This window comes from Ranitomeya imitator, chromosome 1, assembly GCF_032444005.1.
Source record: "Ranitomeya imitator isolate aRanImi1 chromosome 1, aRanImi1.pri, whole genome shotgun sequence".
NCBI classification, from domain to species: domain Eukaryota; kingdom Metazoa; phylum Chordata; class Amphibia; order Anura; family Dendrobatidae; genus Ranitomeya; species Ranitomeya imitator.
In genome coordinates, this window is record NC_091282.1 from 714,773,115 (window position 1) to 714,793,276 (window position 20,162).

Consider the following 20,162-nt stretch of genomic DNA (forward strand, 5'->3'; position numbering starts at 1 on the left):
ATCAGAGATCAGGATGTCACACACCTGACATGCTGTAGGAAGATTTTCATCATACCTCCATATCTTCTCTGACTTGTTCCTGTTGATCTCTCAGTTCCCCAAAAGCATCAATAATCAAACCTGTTTGAGAATAGAAAAGAAGTGTGACATTTCATATCCATTACATCATAATATTGGTGGCAGTTGTCGTGTTAGATTTTATTGTGGATCAGATTCTATAGTAAAGTTTTTCTCTACCATCTAACATGCTATGTACTTTATGGCAGTACTAAAAAAAAGTGAAAGCCTTATTGCATGCTAGTGATAGAAGGGATGCCTGTTAATCTTCTTGCTAGATGACAGCTGAGGGGCATGGTGTTCAAGAAAAATGAACTTACTTACCTTGAATAATGGCAAGAAGAATGACGATGACAAAGAAGAAGAAGGTGATGTCAAATACAATACGATACATCTCATAAGGGTCACCAGCGGGGTCCTCAATCTCATCTCCAATGCCACCTCCAGCTCTCACCCCAACGTACATGTGGAACAGATAACACTGTGGAGAGCCACATTTTAATTAGTCTGGTTTCCATCATCATGTAGCCCAAAGCACCCAACTGGGAAGAATTACAAAGCAGATCTAAAAGGTAATGTCATGCAAGTAATTTGCCATAAATGCATCTTAATTCCATTCTTAATGCAGTGACCCACAGTAATGAACTGAGAGCCCAAACTGTTGCTTTTTATATGAACACTAGTTCAAAATCTACGTTCATTACATTCTGTGCCTCTGTTCTGTAACCTGATGCTTTACACAGTCATATGTTGTCATCTAGGCACAACTATGATATGTAATGTACTTTCGAGATCCTAAAGTGACTACCATTAACTAACTTTTTTTATCTAAGCAGGTTAAAAATTCTGCTTTGATAAAAGTGTAACTGTTATTTTACGTTACATAACCTATAAATATGATGCACGACTCAATACGTATAGAAAATCATGATTTTATTAAAGAAAAATAATAAAATTGAATAATCCAGGGGATAACAATAAGGCTACGTTCACATTAGCGTTTTGCGTGTTTGCGTCGGGCGACGCAGCGGCGACGCATGCGTCATGCGCCCCTATATTTAACATGGGGGACGCATGGACATGCGTTGTGCTGCGTTGTGCGACACATGCGTTTTTTTTGCCGCAAGCGTCGGGCGCAGAAAACGCAACAAGTTGCATTTTTCTTGCGTCCAAATTTCGGCAAAAAAACGACGCATGCGTCGCAAAACGCAAATGTGAACGTAGCCTAAGGTAGATAAAATACAGGGTATCACAGGGTATAAGTAGAGTACCATTTAATATATAATAGCAAATAACAAGTGTATAAATTACAAGATTTTGTGGATAATACAGCCCAAATAGTTGGGTAACCACATTGCATAATCCCCAACCTCTGATAGGGTAATGGCATACAGGGTAATAAATTAGTAGATATAATAATATATAAAAAGTGCTGTCTACACAATAAATATATAAATAATAACACCCTTAAATAAATAATAAGTATAAGAAAATGTTCTAAGAAAGTGTCATAGTGCCATAAATGAGATAAAGTGGAATACCAACCAGTATGGGAGCCTGTGAGAGCCTGGACCTGCCCGACGCGCGTTTCGCTTGAGCTTTGACGAGGGAATGTTGTTATTTTACGTTATTTTATATGTATATAATGCAAATAGCTACTGATCGGAGAAAGGGGGTCTCAGTCTTGAGACCTATGTTGATCACTAAATACTTCTCTTGTATGCAGCGGGCACGCATAGAGGTGTATAGGCTAAATACTAATGGGTCCTTACTCCACATCCACAAAGTGGTGTATGGACTACAGATGGCAGAATCTATTGCCAGAATCCTGGTACATCGGAGAGGTCAGATTAACCACTGCATGGAAACCCTGCGAATCACTGCTTACCTGCCATCATCATTTGCCTCTTCTTTTGAATAGCCTTCGCAATGTTGTATGTTCATCATGCCAAAACATTTGTCATGCTAGTTTGGCTAAACAAGACTCGGGGATAACAGCCGGCAAACGGCAATTTTCAGAGCTCCTGTTTACTGGTAACAGATTATTGACCGGGCCACTGGACTGCAGTTTTGTGATTTGATTTTCCTATCTCTAATATGGATCTATAGAGTTAGTAGTGAGCTTGTATAGTGCACTGACCACATACAAAGCAGAGCACTTCAATGCGGTTTTTACAGAGACCGGTGGGTAGGAGGGTCTTTAGGACTCAAGCCCCTACTGGTCAGCAGCTATTTCCAGTATAAATTACTGTATATAGATAAAAATGTATAATGGCTGTTACATGTTACATAGTCTGGCAGCACAGTGACTCCTCAAACAAGCACAGGCACTCAGAAAACACCTTAGTCAAAGTTGGATTTACTGAAGACTAGAGTTGCTTGAATTTGATCGGGTCTCTGCTTATTTGGCAAGCTATAGCGCTTGGTGAATAAGCTGCTGAGGGAACCTGGATACATGGAGTGCATCAGCAGTCCAGCGCCGCAGCTGAATGTCGCTGAGGTGTCACTGGCTGAACATATGCATGGAGAGCCTGTGTGTTGGGCTCTCCATGCAAGTGCTCTGACAGGGACAAATCAGCGACACATTCAGCTGCGGCAGCGGACAGCTGATCAGCTGGTGCGCTCCATGTATCTCAGTTCCCTCAGCAGCTTATTCACCAATTGCTATAGCTTGCCGAATAAGCAGGGATCAAATTCGCTCATCTCTACTGAACACCTTCTAAGAACCACTTCTTTGTTTTTATTCCCTGATGTATAAAATTATAGAATGCACTTACATTACTTACATTATCTTATGACTTTGGGTATTGACTTACATATCATTTATAAATCTTTATCGAACAATAACTAATTATTTTGACTCTATAAATAGTCTATTAGAACTTTTTGAGTTAAATTTAGTATTCTGCATCCTCTTGTATTACTCCCATGTTCCTGTATTTGCTACCTGCACATACCGTCATCATATCATCACACTTCATATCTGGATCATCTTCATCCTCACTCTTGTTGTAAAACTTCCGGAAAAAGTTAAATGCCACAACAGTGTAAAGATAGACAACAACCGCCAGGAGACCAACAGTTAACACCAACTGAGGGAGGAGAAAAAAAAGTTATTTTTTGGCTTAATGAATTGATCATACAACGTTTGAAGCCATTACTGCAGGTCATCCTATGATTCAGGGCTTGTCTTATTCTGAATTATTCACATATCAAGTTTTTTTTATCGCTATTTCATCAGCATTTGCAAGACAAACATCAGGAGTGGCAACTACAAAGAGAAAAACAATGATTCACACCAGCTCTGTGTTTTGGAACCACTCATTTGGCTTACAAAGTCTGATAATATACTGATAAAAAAATCTTATGTGTGAATAAGGCATTAGTCATAACTCCCAGCAAGGTCTACATCTGTTCTAGAAGATTGCAGGAATACGATGGATGTATTACTATTACACGGAGGTTCCTCCAAAGGGTAACAGGCGAGGGGGGGGCGATCCGGTCCGATAGGTGTCGCAGGTCCAGGTCCGGCACCTCCAATCTTATGATCGCCGCCCTCCTCTGCTTTCTTCATCGCTCCCTGGCATTGTGCTCATGCGCAGGCATACTTATCTGCCCTGTTGAGGGCAGAGCAAAGTACTGCAGTGCGCAGGTGCTGGGCCTCTCTGACCTTTCCCGGTGCCTGCGCACTGCAGTGCTTTGCTCTGTCCTCAACAGGGCAGATAGTATGCCTGTGCAGGAGCGGGATGCCGGGGAGCCATCAAGCACGCAGGAGGGCAGCAATCATAAGAAGATGGGAGGCAGCAGACCAGGACCTGCGACACCCCTCAGACCAGACCACCCCCGAGTGAGAATAATAAAACTTATTTTTCTTATCCTTCAGGTCGGATCAGGGGATTATCTACAGCATTACAGAATGCAATCTACAGATAATCCCTGAAAGGCGGTGGCCGTATGTTATATCGGCCAAACCTGGTGACAGGTTCACTTTAAATAGTACAGGTCCTTCTCAAAAAATTAGCATATAGTGTTAAATTTCATTATTTACCATAATGTAATGATTACAATTAAACTTTCATATATTATAGATTCATTATCCACCAACTGAAATTTGTCAGGTCTTTTATTGTTTAAATACTGATGATTTTGGCATACAACTCCTGATAACCCAAAAAACCTGTCTCAATAAATTAGCATATTTCACCCATCCAATCAAATAAAAGTGTTTTTTAATAACAAACAAAAAAAACATCAAATAATAATGTTCAGTTATGCACTCAATACTTGGTCGGGAATCCTTTGGCAGAAATGACTGCTTCAATGCGGCGTGGCATGGAGGCAATCAGCCTGTGACACTGCTGAGATGTTATGGAGGTCCAGGATGCTTCAATAGCGGCCTTAAGCTCATCCAGAGTGTTGGGTCTTGCGTCTCTCAACTTTCTCTTCACAATATCCCACAGATTCTCTATGGGGTTCAGGTCAGGAGAGTTGGCAGGCCAATTGAGCACAGTAATACCATGGTCAGTAAACCATTTACCAGTGGTTTTGGCACTGTGAGCAGGTGCCAGGTCGTGCTGAAAAATTAAATCTTCATCTCCATAAAGCATTTCAGCCGATGGAAGCATGAAGTGCTCCAAAATCTCCTGATAGCTAGCTGCATTGACCCTGCCCTTGATGAAACACAGTGGACCAACACCAGCAGCTAACATGGCACCCCACACCATCACTGACTGTGGGTACTTGACACTGGACTTCAGGCATTTGGCATTTCCTTCTCCCCAGTCTTCCTCCAGACTCTGGCACCTTGATTTCCGAATGACATGCAAAATTTGCTTTCATCAGAAAAAAGTACTTGGGACCACTTAGCAACAGTCCAGTGCTGCTTCTCTGTAGCCCAGGTCAGGCGCCTCTGCCGCTGTTTATGGTTCAAAAGTGGCTTTACCTGGGGAATGCGGCACCTGTAGCCCATTTCCTGCACACGCCTGTGCACGGTGGCTCTGGATGTTTCCACACCAGACTCAGTCCACTGCTTCCTCAGGTTCTCCAAGGTCTGGAATCGGTCCTTCTCCACAATCTTCCTCAGGGTCCGGTCTCCTCTTCTCGTTGTACAGCGTTTTCTGCCACATTGTTTCCTTCCAACAGACTTACCATTGAGGTGCCTTGATACAGCACTCTGGGAACAGCCTATTTGTTGAGAAATTTCTTTCTGGGTCTTACCCTCTTGCTTGAGGGTGTCAATGATGGCCTTCTTGACATCTGTCAGGTCGCTAGTCTTAAGGTACCGTCACACTAGACGATATCGCTAGCGATCCGTGACGTTGCAGCGTCCTCGCTAGCGATATCGTCCAGTGTGACAGGCAGCAGCGATCAGGCCCCTGCTGTGCTGTCGCTGGTCGGGGAAGAAAGTCCAGAACTTTATTTCGTTGCTGGACTCCCCGCAGACATCGCTGAATCGGTGTGTGTGACACCGATTCAGCGATGTCTTCACTGGTAACCAGGTTAAACATCGGTTAACTAAGCGCAGGGCCGCGCTTAGTAACCCGATGTTTACCCTGGTTACCATCGTAAAAAAACAAACAGTACATACTTACATTCAGCTGTCTGTCCCTTGCCGTCTGCTTCCTGCACTGACTGGTGGCCGTAAAGTGAAAGTGAAAGCACAGCACAGCGGTGAGTCACACAGCGGTGACTCACCGCTGTGGCTGTGCTCTGCTTTCACTTTACGGCCAGCAGTCAGTGCAGGAAGCAGACGGCAAGGGACAGACAGCTGAATGTAAGTATGTACTGTTTGTTTTTTTACGATGGTAACCAGGGTAAACATCGGGTTACTAAGCGCGGCCCTGCGCTTAGTTACCCGATGTTTACCCTGGTTACCGGGGACCTCGGGATCGTTGGTCGCTGGAGAGCGGTCTGTGTGACAGCTCTCCAGCGACCAAACAGCGACGCTGCAGCGATCCGGATCGTTGTCGGTATCGCTGCAGCGTCGCTAAGTGTGACGGTATCTTTACCCATGATGGGGGTTTTGAGTAATGAACCAGGCAGGGAGTTTATAAAAGCCTCAGGTATCTTTTGCATGTGTTTAGAGTTAATTAGTTGATTCAGAAGATTAAGGTAATAGGTCGTTTAGAGAACCTTTTCTTGATATGCTAATTTATTGAGACAGGTTTTTTGGGTTATCAGGAGTTGTATGCCAAAATCATCAGTATTTAAACAATAAAAGACCTGACAAATTTCAGTTGGTGGATAATGAATCTATAATATATGAAAGTTTAATTGTAATCATTACATTATGGTAAATAATGAAATTTAACACCATATGCTAATTATTTGAGAAGGACCTGTAGTTGTGATGAAAGCATGTCAGGGGATTCATGCTCCCTGGACCATGGGATGCATAAAACAATCAGTCTCCCTCATTGCAGACATCTGAATTTTACAGTGAAATACTGTAGTGTTTTAGCAAAAACATGATTTGAAAACACCACGAATATGGATAGGTGGGTTCCTGATGGCTTCCCCCCACCTGGCTCCGTTAGATTGACCAATCTCTTCCCAAATATGAAGAGACCTGTTAACCTAGCTGAGTGGGTAGTGAGAGCAGTAACACATGAATGTCTGCAATGGGGAAACTTGCCCCCCGATTCATGGTTTGGCTGCATGGATCACCTGACACTTTTCTGTTCTGAGCTTTTCCTGCATTTGCATTAAACTGAGACTGTGAAATCAATGTGAAACATTTGCCAAGAGATGCAAGCTGCAAGTAATTCAAAGTAAACCTGCACTAAAACCAATCCAACTGCTCCCATTTAAGATATTAGCATGAGTTCATAAAGAGGAGATAATGGCTACATCAGAATCCTGATATTTGAGAGTTGGCAGTCCATATAAAACAAGCCTTGTAGGATCCCAAGAAACCTCACATTCTCACCCTGCCCTGTGAGCACCATGGGTTATCTCCACCCATAATTTAGTGTTGCAATGGCATGTAATATATAAAGATTGCTTTTTTGCTATATTACCTAGTTTTATTAGTGCTGCGTACACTTTAGGCTATGGTATAAAAAAAGAATAGAAACAAGAAAAAGGGACAGCACTACCCTCCACATTAAGACCTTCGACTCCTGTGCACATTTAGTGCTTTCAAACCAGCAGTTCCAATTTCACCTCAAGCCAGCGGGTGCTCCTCCAAAAAAATCACATGAAAATCATCTTGTAGCAAAGAAAAAGAAAAGAGGGCACTCACCGGTCAGAAGCTTGACTTGACTTTATTAGAAATCCATTAAAATGTCATGGCCGGGAGAGTGAACAAGGAGCTCATGTGAGCAGTGTAACGACGACGGCTGTTTCGCGCACTCTCTGCGCTTCCACGGGTCTGTATGTGGGAAGACGCTGGGAGGGAGGATCATATGCCCCAGCCACGGCATGTCCCTCCCATTCCCGGTTCCTCCCACCTGGCCATGAGATACAAATCACAAAAACATTTAAAACATAATTAAAACTATATAAAGCATCCATAAACCATATCAGTTGAAAAATTAAAGTAGCACAATAACAGGAACAACAATTATTAAACTATAAACTGCCCTAATGGTTACCCCCAGTCCTGCAAGTAATCGGCTAGCATGAAGGAGAATGCCACTCTGCTAACCATGTCTAATGCTGTCGCAACCGGCTCTCCTTCAATAATTACAAAAAGACCGACATGTCCAACTTGTCGTTGAACCCTGTCGGCCCCATAGCGTTGGTACACATTATCCACTCCGACTCGCGTCTGAGGAGGGGCTTATGCCAATCTCCGCCCCGCGCTGGTGAGCGGACCCTCAGGACTGGGGGTAACCATTAGGGCAGTTTATAGTTTAATAATTGTTGTTCCTGTTAATTGTGCTACTTTAATTGTTCAACTGATATGGTTTGTGGATTCTTTATATAGTTTTAATTATGTTTTAAATGTTTTTGTGATTTGTATTTCATGGCCAGGTGGGAGGAACCGAGAATGGGAGGGACATGCTGTGACTGGGGCATATGATCCTCCCTCCCAGCGTCTTTCCACATACAGACCCGTGGAAGCGCAGAGAGTGCGCGAAACGGCCGTCATCGTTACACTGCACACATGAGCTCCTTGTTCACTCTCCCGGCCATGACATTTTAATGGATTTCTAATAAAGTCAAGTCAAGCTTCTGACCGGTGAGTGCCCTCCTTTCTTTTTCTTCGCTACAAGTACACTTTAGGCTATGTTTACACACTGCGTTTTTGCAGCGCTTTTTTTGTGTGTGCAAATTTTAAGCTGCATTTCACAGTACCAGCAAAGTCTATAACTTTTCTGGAATCTCATGCACACAGTGTTTGTTTTTTTTCTGACCGATTTGGAAAACTGCTGCGTTTTTGTGAACTGCAGCACGTCAGTCAGTTTTCTTTCAGCGTATTTGCAGCTTTTTTCATCCATAGGAAACAATGGGTAAGTGCAAAAATGCAGCAAAAATCATAGGTATCAATTTTTGCTGTGCTTTTGGGGCAAAAGCCTAAGGCTAGGTTCACATTGCATTAGAGCAATCCGTTTAGCACCTAGCGCTAGCGGATTGCGCTAACGCAATGTTGTAAAAGGGGTCGCGTTAAAAGTCCCCGCTCTCTCAGATCTCCGATCTGCGAGAGCGGCGAACGGACCTCGGGCGCGCCTCGGACGCTGCAAGCAGCGTCCGTGACGCGCCAAAAAAACCGGCATATCGCTAGCGCGTTCCGAAAATGGCACGCGCTAGTGATGCGCATCCCCATTGCTGTTAATGGGCGCGTTAACGGACGCATTGCACGGCGTTAATTTCGCCGTGCAACGCTGTCCGTTAGCGCGGTTCCATTAACGCAATGGGAACCTAGCCTAAGGAAGTTAAATCTTGCTTTTTTGGGGGGGCACTAAACTTTTATCAACATGCACAAGAGACAACAAAAACATAGCAAAACCTGCTTTTTGTAAGCAGATTCTTTACTGCCAAGAGAGTAGGTTTTGCCTGTTGGAAACAAAAACGCAGCAAGAAAGCAAGGTGTGAACTTAACCTTAGTTAGGCTTCTATTATTTTAAATAGCAGTTATATAAAATCAAAACCACATTCACACAATTTTGGGTGTTACCCTGACATTCAAAATTCAACTTTGTTCTTCTAAACTGTACTGTGAGGATGTTGATAGCATTTTGATATTATTTTCAATTTGACCCCAAAGTTGATTCCAAGCCAAGAACAGCAACTCCAAAAATACAATTCTATTAGGGAATTGATATTAAGGCATTCCTCTAAATTATCCTGAACGATTAATCAAAATTCAGATTTAATTTAAAGAGATGTATCTAGACAACGGCCACTTTAAGCTGATGTGAGTAATATCCAGCAGGTAAGAATTAATAGTGCATGCTGTGAGTGTTTAAAGCAGCAGCTTGGTTTCAATAATTCATGAGCGACCACAACAAACATCAGTAACTAGAAGCGGCCAGAAGAGAGTAGGGGAGAGCGGGGCTCTTGATATTCCGGGAGGGAGCTAAATGTTCTCAGGCTTGTGGAATCGATGTGACCTCTCTACAAAGTCTGTAGTAATTTCTGCATTCACTCTTGTAAAAGCTGAGCTCTCTCGGCAGGACCATAGTACAAGTAGCTGTATAAGTGGCCATAATTACTGACTGATCTGGTGCCATTGCCAACAGCTGCCAGGTTTTCCAACTCTCCATTTCTAGGCCAGCATAGTCTATAGCACGGTGGAGAGGCTTGGCTGGTTTAAGTGCTCATGCCAGAGTTTGAGCGGTGAAATGAGCAGCACTTCATTGAGCTGTCTGCAGCCGCACAGCGCTCTCTGCCATGAGTAATGTGAGTGTATTAGTGGATTCAATGAGTCATACACCATGCATGCTGCAGCCCAGGCTTTCATCTTTTTTTAATCGCACGCTTTATTTTAGAAACCGTCTTGTAATCTGTTTAATAATAGCAGATAAATTGCTCATCTCCAATTTATTAAAAGCTAAAGACCACACAGCAGACACCGGGCAGGCTTACTTGTTTTCCATTGTGAGTGACTGACGACAGAATTGTCCTCAATGTCTTGAAGCCCATTGCAATGTCCAAGAGGTGAGCAGCAAAGAAGAAGTTGTTATAATGTCCGAGAATTGACATGGTTGTATACCAGGCGAGGTAAAGGAAGGACTGAACAAGATAGAACAAGGCTTAGGTTACATTATAATGTATATCCAGTGCGTATCTCTCATCATACAGTATAATAAAGATATCATACATACATTGTCGGTAAATACCACTCCAAGCTTCCAGATGTGATACTTCATATCAATGGAGCTCAACCTGAAGATAATTAACATGAATTATTGTTATTGAGAGAATATGTTTTAGAATTATTAGATGTTAAATTGTTCTTTGAAAAAAAAAAGTATTGTAAAGGAAAGTTATGGCTGGAAAATAGCCTGCACCTTAAAGGGAACCTGTCACCCCGTTTTTTCAGATTGAGCTATAAATACTGTTAAATAGGGCCTGCGCTGTGCGTTACTATAGTGTATGTAGTGTACCCTGATTCCCCATGTATGCTGAGAAATACATTACCAAAGTCGCCGTTTTCGCCTGTCAATCAGGCTGGTCTGGTCAGGTGGGCGTGTTCACAGCGCTCTTTTCTTCCCCAGCTTTCCGTTGGTGGCGTAGTGGTGTGCGCATGTCCAAGGTCCGAATTCCCTGCGCCCACGTGAAGACACAGCACGCGATCTGCGCTGCCATCCCTTTCATCGGTGGGGGCGGCCATCTTCCTGGGGCCGCGCGTGCGCAGATGGAGTGCTCTGCTGCACGGGGCTTCAGGAAAATGGCCGCGGGATGCCGCGCGTGCGCACAAGAGATCGCGGCGGCCATTTTTCCAAAGCCGAGATGCAAACCAGCTAAAGTGGCTTCATCAGGATATGAGGCTAGACTCAGTGAGCACATGGGTAACTAGATCTTTTGAAAGATCTGATGTGATGTCATCAACCAGAGACAGTTTAGGATTGACATATCAGAGCACTTGAAACATTAGACCAATCACGGCTACTCTTCTGATACATAATCCCAGAAATAATGTACAAATCCATTGAATTATTCCATAATATTCCTACACATCACCCAGAGGTAACATAGTAACATAGTAACATAGTTAGTAAGGCCGAAAAAAGACATTTGTCCATCCAGTTCAGCCTATATTCCATCATAATAAATACCCAGATCTACGTCCTTCTACAGAACCTAATAATTGTATGATACAATATTGTTCTGCTCCAGGAAGACATCCAGGCCTCTCTTGAACCCCTCGACTGAGTTCGCCATCACCACCTCCTCAGGCAAGCAATTCCAGATTCTCACTGCCCTAACAGTAAAGAATCCTCTTCTATGTTGGTGGAAAAACCTTCTCTCCTCCAGACGCAAAGAATGCCCCCTTGTGCCTGTCACCTTCCTTGGTATAAACAGATCCTCAGCGAGATATTTGTATTGTCCCCTTATATACTTATACATGGTTATTAGATCGCCCCTCAGTCGTCTTTTTTCTAGACTAAATAATCCTAATTTCGCTAATCTATCTGGGTATTGTAGTTCTCCCATCCCCTTTATTAATTTTGTTGCCCTCCTTTGTACTCTCTCTAGTTCCATTATATCCTTCCTGAGCACCGGTGCCCAAAACTGGACACAGTACTCCATGTGCGGTCTAACTAGGGATTTGTACAGAGGCAGTATAATGCTCTCATCATGTGTATCCAGACCTCTTTTAATGCACCCCATGATCCTGTTTGCCTTGGCAGCTGCTGCCTGGCACTGGCTGCTCCAGGTAAGTTTATCATTAACTAGGATCCCCAAGTCCTTCTCCCTGTCAGATTTACCCAGTGGTTACCCGTTCAGTGTGTAATGGTGATATTGATTCCCTCTTCCCATGTGTATAACCTTACATTTATCATTGTTAAACCTCATCTGCCACCTTTCAGCCCAAGTTTCCAACTTATCCAGATCCATCTGTAGCAGAATACTATCTTCTCTTGTATTAACTGCTTTACATAGTTTTGTATCATCTGCAAATATCGATATTTTACTGTGTAAACCTTCTACCAGATCATTAATGAATATGTTGAAGAGAACAGGTCCCAATACTGACCCCTGCGGTACCCCACTGGTCACAGCGACCCAGTTAGAGACTATACCATTTATAACCACCCTCTGCTTTCTATCACTAAGCCAGTTACTAACCCATTTACTACTTACAAGATACAGGTACTTACAAGATATTTTATGCACTCATAATTCGGACTCTAGAGGAGTTAGAATTCAACCATCCTGACATATCTCCCACATCTCACCACTCCAGAACCTTCACTTTGCTCAGCTGTAGCCAATGACAAGTTGCCTTAGCCTTGTGTTTTGGATCGTTGTCATGTTGAAACGTCCAAGTACGTCCCATGCTCAGCTTCTGGGCTGATGAGTGAAAATTTGCCTCCAGTATTTGCTCATAACGTGTTGAATTCATCTTTCCTTCAACTTTGACCAAGTTTCCTGTGCCTTTGTAGCTCACACATCCCCAAAACATCAGCGATCCACCTCCGTGCTTTACAGTAGAATTAATGTTCCTTTCATCATTGGCCTGGTTGACCTCTCTCCAAATGTATCGTTTATGGTTGTGGCCAAAATGTTAAATTTTGGTCTCATCACTCCAAATTACCTTGTTCCAGAAATGTTGAGGCTTGTCTCTGTGCTGTTTTGCATATTGTAGGCGAGATACTTTGTGGCATTTGCGCAGCAATGGCTTTCTTCTGGTGATTTGACCATGCAGCCGATTTTTCTTTAAGTGTCTCCCTATTGCGCATTTTGAAACAGCCACATCACTAGTTTTCAGAGAGTCCAGTACTTCAGCTGATGTTATTTGTGGGTTTTTCTTTGCATCCCAAACAATTTTCCTGGCAGGTTATATGACATGTTGGTCTACCTGACCGGGGTTTTGTTTTTACAGAGCCCCAGATTTTCCATTTGTTAATCACAGTTTGAACGCTGCTGGCTGGCATTATCAATTCCTTGGATATCTTTTTGTATCCCTTTCCTGTTTTATACAGTTCAACTACCTTTTCCCGTAGATCAATTAACAATTCTTTTGCTTTCCCCATGACTCACAATCCAAAAATGTCAGTGGTTGTATGAAAGATGCAAGAATCTGTCTGCATCCCAGAAACTCACTCCGCTTTTATGCACACACTGATTACAAGCAAACAGGTCACAGGGTGAGGATGTTACCTCTTGTAGCCATTCAAACCCATTTGTGTCAACTTCTGTGCATGTTATCAGGCCAAAATCACTAGGGTATGTGAACTTTTGATCAGGGTCATTTGGATGTTTTGGGTTGTCATTATGATTTAAAAAGAGAAAGCACAGTAGTTTGACAATAAATGCCTTCACCCAACCACTAACCATGAGTGGAGAAAAAGTTTTGGTGTTGTCATTCATAAAAAAGACCAAGAAAGCAAAAATTCTGCCGAGGTATGTAAACTTTTGAGCACAACTGTATACTGGCCCCCAAGCTAAACATCAAGTTCACATGTTAGTACTGGAGAGGCGTATATAAGACACCTATCCATTAGTAACCCCATAGTGGTATTGTATAAAAATACAGACACCCAGAAAGTCTTTTATTTGAAATAATGACACAGACTCCATTAGTGAATCTTAATTAACCATACTTACCGAATGCCTAATGCACCAAAGCCAACATCTCCTGCAACAAAAACTACAATGTTCCTCACCAGTCCGCAGAGAAGGTAATCCATAATGTCCCACATCGATCCTGATCATTTTGAAAAGACAGTTCTCACGCAGCGGTGCCATAAGTGAGAGCACCGGAGCTGAGTAAAGCTATGTGCACACGTTCAGGATTTCTTGCAGAAAATTCCTGAGAATTCCGGACATTTTCTGCAAGAAATCCGCAAGAAAACCACATGCGATTTTGCCGCGATTTTGCCGCGGTTTTGACGCGTTTTTGCCGTGTTTTTTTCCGGACACTTCCCAATGCATTTTGGAGTGGGAAATCCGCAAAAAAACCGGAAAATTAATGAACATGCTGTGTTTTTTGCCGCGATGCGTTTTTTTCGCGGAAAAAAACGCATCATGTGCACAAAACATGCGGAATTCATTCTAAATGATGGGATGCTTATTGTATGCGTTTTTTTTTGCGGTTTTATAGCGTTTTTATCGGGAAAAACCGCGAGAAAACCGCAACATGTGAACACAGCCTAACTCCGGTGAACTCTCACGGCAGATCAGTGATACACTGCGGGAGTTATTACCTCCTGTCAATGTATTGCCGCCGGCCAGGTAGAGTAGTCAATTCTCCCGATGTGACTGTTCTACACGTGAGGTCGCTGTGGGACACTCAGGAATACATGGACTACGGCAGACAGGTGAGTATATGTTGGTTTATTATTTTACATTATTTATAGGAGACAAGGTCGTCTGGAATTTGGTATTAGGTGAATATAATGGCTTTTTATCTTTATTTGAATGTGTATGTAATTATTTAACTTTTTTTTCCAACTGTGAGCACAGGGGCCGACAGATGATACTACGTCTCCCAACAGTGGCACCTGCTGTCACTGTTATCAGTGACAGCAGATGTAGCTCGATGGGAGCAGTAGTCTCTTCAGCCCACGCCTGGAGACCTGTGGTAAGCTTTTTAGCGCAGGTCACAGTCACAGCTTCGGGGTCATACTGACATCTAACAGCATGACCCCGCAACACTCTGACTGACAGTATCGGCGGTAGCATTACCACAGGTCGCAGTCACAGCTGTGGGGTCATGCTGACATCTGACAGCATGATCCCGCAGCGCTCTGACCGACAGTCTGCGGTAGTGTTAAGGTGGGGGACAGTCACAGCTGCAGGGTCACGCTGAGATAAGACAGCATGATCCCGCAGCGCTCTGACCGATGGCTTGCCAGCGTGGGAAACACCATAGGAAGCTGGTTAAATGCAAGACAAAAGCTCAGCAAATACGCAAACATTTTTTATACCTGCGTTTTTGCTGCAGATTTGACTGACTCAATTGAAGTCAATAAGTGAAAAACGCTGCAGAAATGCACAAAGAATTGACATGCTGCAGAAAAAAAGCGCATTGCAAATACTCGAAGGAAATTTACTGATCATGCGCACAACACTTCAGGATTGTCATTGAATTAGCTTGCATAAGGATTCCATAGCGTTTTCGACCCATTTCCGCGTTGAAAAAAAGCTGCAAAAACGCATCAAAAACACACTGTGTGCACATAGCCTAAGGCTGCTTTCACACATCAGGTTTTTTGTTTCAGGCGAATTCCGGCTCTTCCGATAAAAAACGGAATAGAAAACCGGAGAAACCGGATCCGGCATTTCCCCCATTGAATATTATTGGTGCCGGATGGCGCCGGATGGCCCAGCGTTCCTTCCGGTCTGATGCCGGATCCGGCGTCAAGTCGATTCCGGCGTTTGGAAAAAACGTCTACTGTAACGTTTTTTGTCTCCGGCGGAAAGGCCGTATTCGGCCTTTCCGGCTTTTTACAACAATGTATGTCTATGGACCCGTATCGCCAAACTGACCTTGCCCCATCCCGCCCAACTCGCCATCATCCACATCGTGCCCCGTCACAACAGCCAAAACACTATCAGCGTTCCCATGCCCCTTCCCACCAGCCACACCACCAGCCCCGTGCCCCTTCCCACCATCCACACTACCAGCCTCCCGCCCGTGCCACTTCCCACCCATATGATGATCCCGACCCATACAACTTCCCATCTACTTCATCCTCGCCTCCTCTCCCTGCCCACTTCCAACAGACTCTATCACCCTCTTCCCAAACATCTTCTACACACATCACTCATTCTGCCACCCAATCCTCACAAAACATTTCCTACACCCCTCCATCCTACCAAATTTCTAACCCGAATCCCACTTTCTTGTCCACCCGCTCAATAGCTTTCTCCACTCCTTCACCCCTAACTGTTGAACAATCTTCACCACCATCACATTCCTCTCTCCACACTCCCACTGTCGAAGTGTCACTATCAGACAGTCCCTCCGATATTATCTCCACCCCGACGTATGAAAACATTTAGTATCCCATTTTCTGGCGTGTTGTTACATTATGTTAATAAAATTTTTTGGTTGAAAACTCTCTTGTATTTATTCATTAGGCACAAATAAGACTTTTGTTAGAAAAGGTTTATTGGTAACAGTAGTACTTTGGGTAAAACCAAAAAAGATGCAAATCTTGGTTTAAAAATAAACTCAAACAGGTACCCAACATGGGTAAAAGGTAAACACAAACAGGTACGCAACATGAGGGTGAAAACCTAACTTGTACACAACATGGGTAAAGGTAAAAACAACAGGTACGCAACATGGGTAAAAGGTAAACCCAAACAGGTACACAACATGAGGGTAAAAACCAAACTGGTACACAACATGGGTAAGGTAAAAACAACAGGTACACAACATGGGTAAAGGTTAAAGTAATTACTAGGTACATACAACATGTTTAAACTCTATCATCCTGCCAGTGTATTCTTCCTTGGGGTGAAATAAAATATTCTGCAAAGTGATCCCGTATTCTGGAAACTGTGGCAGAACTTCTGTATGTCTGGTTGCTATAATCCATCAAGGTGGTTTCGGCAGAGTGGTCCTCAATGGAAAGCTGTTCCTTGGATATAACATAATTGTGTAGGACAACACACGCTTTCACCACCTCATCCACAGTGTCTGTCTTTAAGTTTATGGATGTCAAGAGAACTCTCCATTTGGCGGTTAGGATCCCATACGCACACTCCACCATTCTCCTTGCACGTGTGAGTCTGTAGTTGAAAATTCTTTTAGTATTGGTTAAACCACGGCTGGAGTAGGGTTTCAAAAGATGCTCTGAAAGCTGAAAAGCTTCATCCCCAACACATACAAATGGCATTGGTGGCTCAGAGGTTTGAGGCAGTGGTTTTGGGGGGGGAAATTGAAAGGTTTGTCCATATAAATGCCGCCCCATAGAAGACAGTTTGAAAACTTGCGAATCATTAGAACGGCCATACGCCCCAATGTCCACCGCTACAAATTTGTAATCCGCATCGGCGATGGCCATCAGCACGATGGAAAAGTACTTCTTGTAGTTGAAATACTGAGATCCAGAACCAGCCGGTTTCACGATACGGATGTGTTTCCCGTCCACCGCACCCAAGCAATTGGGAAACTGGCACACTTCCAGGAATCTGTCAGCTACTTCCAACCATGTCTGCATTGTGGGATGTGGAATGTATTCTTCATGCAGACAGTCCCACAGTGCACGGCAAGTGTGCCTCACTATTCCTGATATTGTGGAAATGCCCAGTCTGAATTGAAAATGTAGGGAAGACAGGGATTCACCGGTTGCTAGGAATCTATGAAGAAAAGGAAGGCAGAAATTACTACAAAATCAAAATATCAAATAAAGAGTCCACAACAAAAGTGGATCCAAAAAGAATGCTTACCAAAGAGTGACCATCAGATGCTCAGCCGGGGTAATGGAGAATCGGCAATAGGTATCACTCCTTCTTATCAGATGTTGAACCCGCTCCACCAATATATCAAAGTTCTCCGCTTTCATCCGAACATAGCTGAAAAACTTTTCAGGGTCACCTCGAAGCTCCATATACAACGTTGAAAAGACTCCCCGGGTCATTCTCTGTGCCGTGATGGGGTGGATCCACAAACGGCGTCGTCGCAGACGCATGACACGCTGTCTCTCTTCCTCTTTCTCAATTACAATAGCTTTTAATCGATTCGCCTCTGTGATGAAATCCACGTTGTTCTGCAGAATCTTTGCAATAATGCCATCCATCTTGCTCTGTATCTTGCTCCTCTCCAACCCGTCACAGATGTTAAGAACACTGTATGTATAGTTTTCAGCCGGCCAATCACCTTTTTAGCCTTTCAGGGGGCGTTTTTTAAAGCCGGATCCGTAAAAAAACGGAAAGAAAACCGGACGAACCAGAGGATCCGAATCCGGTTTTTCGCCGGATCCGGACAGCAGATCCGGCTAAAAAAACCGGATCCGGCTCATCCGGTTGCCTCCGGTTTATTTTTAAAAAGCCGGATCCGGCGATGCGGCGCGACGCCGCATCCGGCATCCGGCAAAAAACCTGATGTGTGAAAGCAGCCTAAGAGACACATTGCAGGAATCAGTCTCAATTCCTACATTATGCTATTCTCAGATGAGGTAGCAAAAAGCTGCTGACAGATTCCCTTTAGCTTTGGTTAATGCAGACTTGTTGGCCCTTGGGAATGGTGGAATGGCTGAATATTTGCTTATTGTCCTCCTTGTGATGTTTTGCTAAAATAATGGTAGCTCAGATATTATACCTAACAAAAGACTTGTGATTCAGACATTGATTATCATATTATGTGCCTGGAGTATTTTCTTACAGGTATTCATAATTAGGTTTTAGTTTTCCTTGATGTCTGTAATCATTATGATCACTGCAGGAGACAGGGGAACAAAAATAAAAGCCAGCTCACTTCAACAGATGAAAAGTTCACTTCTCAATGATATGGAGATTTCTTTCTAGAATGTCACCTCAAGGTCAACATTATGCAAACCATTTAAATGTGTCTGATCCCAAGGCTAATGACTATATGTAAATTAGAGGTATAAGTACATTGTAAGCTGGATGGACTTTGACAGCAGCCAATATGTATGAGGAGCTACAGTTGCTTGCTCCACAGCCATCAACTAATGACCAATAAAGATTTGTGTCAAATAATATATAGAAATGACAAACATGGTGCAACATAAAGAAGATGCAGCACTTATTTGAAGCTAGTGGTAAAAGATTAATCAGAAAAAAGATTCTGTTCTGTAGAACTCACCATGATACCAATGATCCCTCTTCTATTTTGGTCTTTTCCACTGGGCTGAAGTCTAAGGCATTTTTGTCGAGTCCCAGGAGTTCTGCAATTCTGTCAGCTCCATACAAGTCTCCATATTTATTGATAACCTAGTAAAAAAAAAAATACACCATATAAATCCCTTCTGAAAGCGAAAAATACACCATATAAATCCCTTCTGAAAATGACACCAGCAGCAATGAACGTTATGTTTGAAGAAATCTGTTGCAATAGGTGGCTTTGGCTAACATTTGACTTTGTGCAGATGTTTACGTCTTACCTTCCCCAATGAAGTCCATTTCTTCCCACAGATCACAGGCACAAACATTATCCCAAACATTTGAGAGTAAAGGTACTGTCACACTAGACGATATCGCTAGCGATCCGTGACGTTGCAGCGTCCTCGCTAGCGATATCGTCCAGTGTGACAGGCAGCAGCGATCAGGCCCCTGCTGGGAGATCGCTGGTCGGGGAAGAAAGTCCAGAACTTTATTTCGTCGCTGGACTCCCCGTAGACATCGCTGAATCGGCGTGTGTGACACCGATTCAGCGATGTCTTCACTGGTAACCAGGGTAAACATCGGGTAACTAAGTGCAGGGCCGCGCTTAGTAACCCGATGTTTACCCTGGTTACCAGCGTAAAAAAACAAACAGTACATACTTACATTCAGCTGTCTGTCCCTTGCCGTCTGGTTCCTGCACTGACTGCTGGCCGTAAAGTGAAAGCAGAGCACAGCCACAGCGGTGAGTCACCGCTGTGTGACTCACCGCTGTGCTGTGCTTTCACTTTCACTTTACGGCCAGCAGTCAGTGCAGGAACCAGACGGCAAGGGACAGACAGCTGAATGTAAGTATGTACTGTTTGTTTTTTTACGCTGGTAACCAGGGTAAACATCGGGTTACTAAGCGCGGCCCTGCGCTTAGTTACCCGATGTTTACCCTGGTTACCGGGGACCTCGGGATCGTTGGTCGCTGGAGAGCTGTCTGTGTGACAGCTCTCCAGCGACCAAACAGCGACGCTGCAGCGATCCGGATCGTTGTCGGTATCGCTGCAGCGTCGCTAAGTGTGACGGTACCTTAAGACTAGTATAATTATAAAGTGCTCTGTGGAATGTGGTTATAAACCGTCCTGCTCACTATTGCATGGACTTTATAGAATGGAACAGTTTCTGGCTCCCGAGGAGGATTCAGA

At 43.6% G+C, this 20,162-nt stretch overlaps 1 protein-coding gene across 1 annotated transcript in view; it reads right to left on the reverse strand.

Moving 5' to 3' along the window:
* RYR3 (ryanodine receptor 3) overlaps positions 1 to 20,162 on the reverse strand; it is an 886,248-nt gene that overhangs the window by 13,705 nt on the left and 852,381 nt on the right. Inside the window, exons 96-101 of the mRNA XM_069732389.1 lie at positions 18,953 to 19,080; positions 10,329 to 10,389; positions 10,090 to 10,236; positions 3,015 to 3,149; positions 382 to 538; positions 56 to 120 (exon numbers count right to left, since the gene is read on the reverse strand). Of these exons, the coding sequence (XP_069588490.1) occupies positions 56 to 120; positions 382 to 538; positions 3,015 to 3,149; positions 10,090 to 10,236; positions 10,329 to 10,389; positions 18,953 to 19,080 (693 nt within the window). The remainder of the gene's footprint in view (positions 1 to 55; positions 121 to 381; positions 539 to 3,014; positions 3,150 to 10,089; positions 10,237 to 10,328; positions 10,390 to 18,952; positions 19,081 to 20,162) is intronic.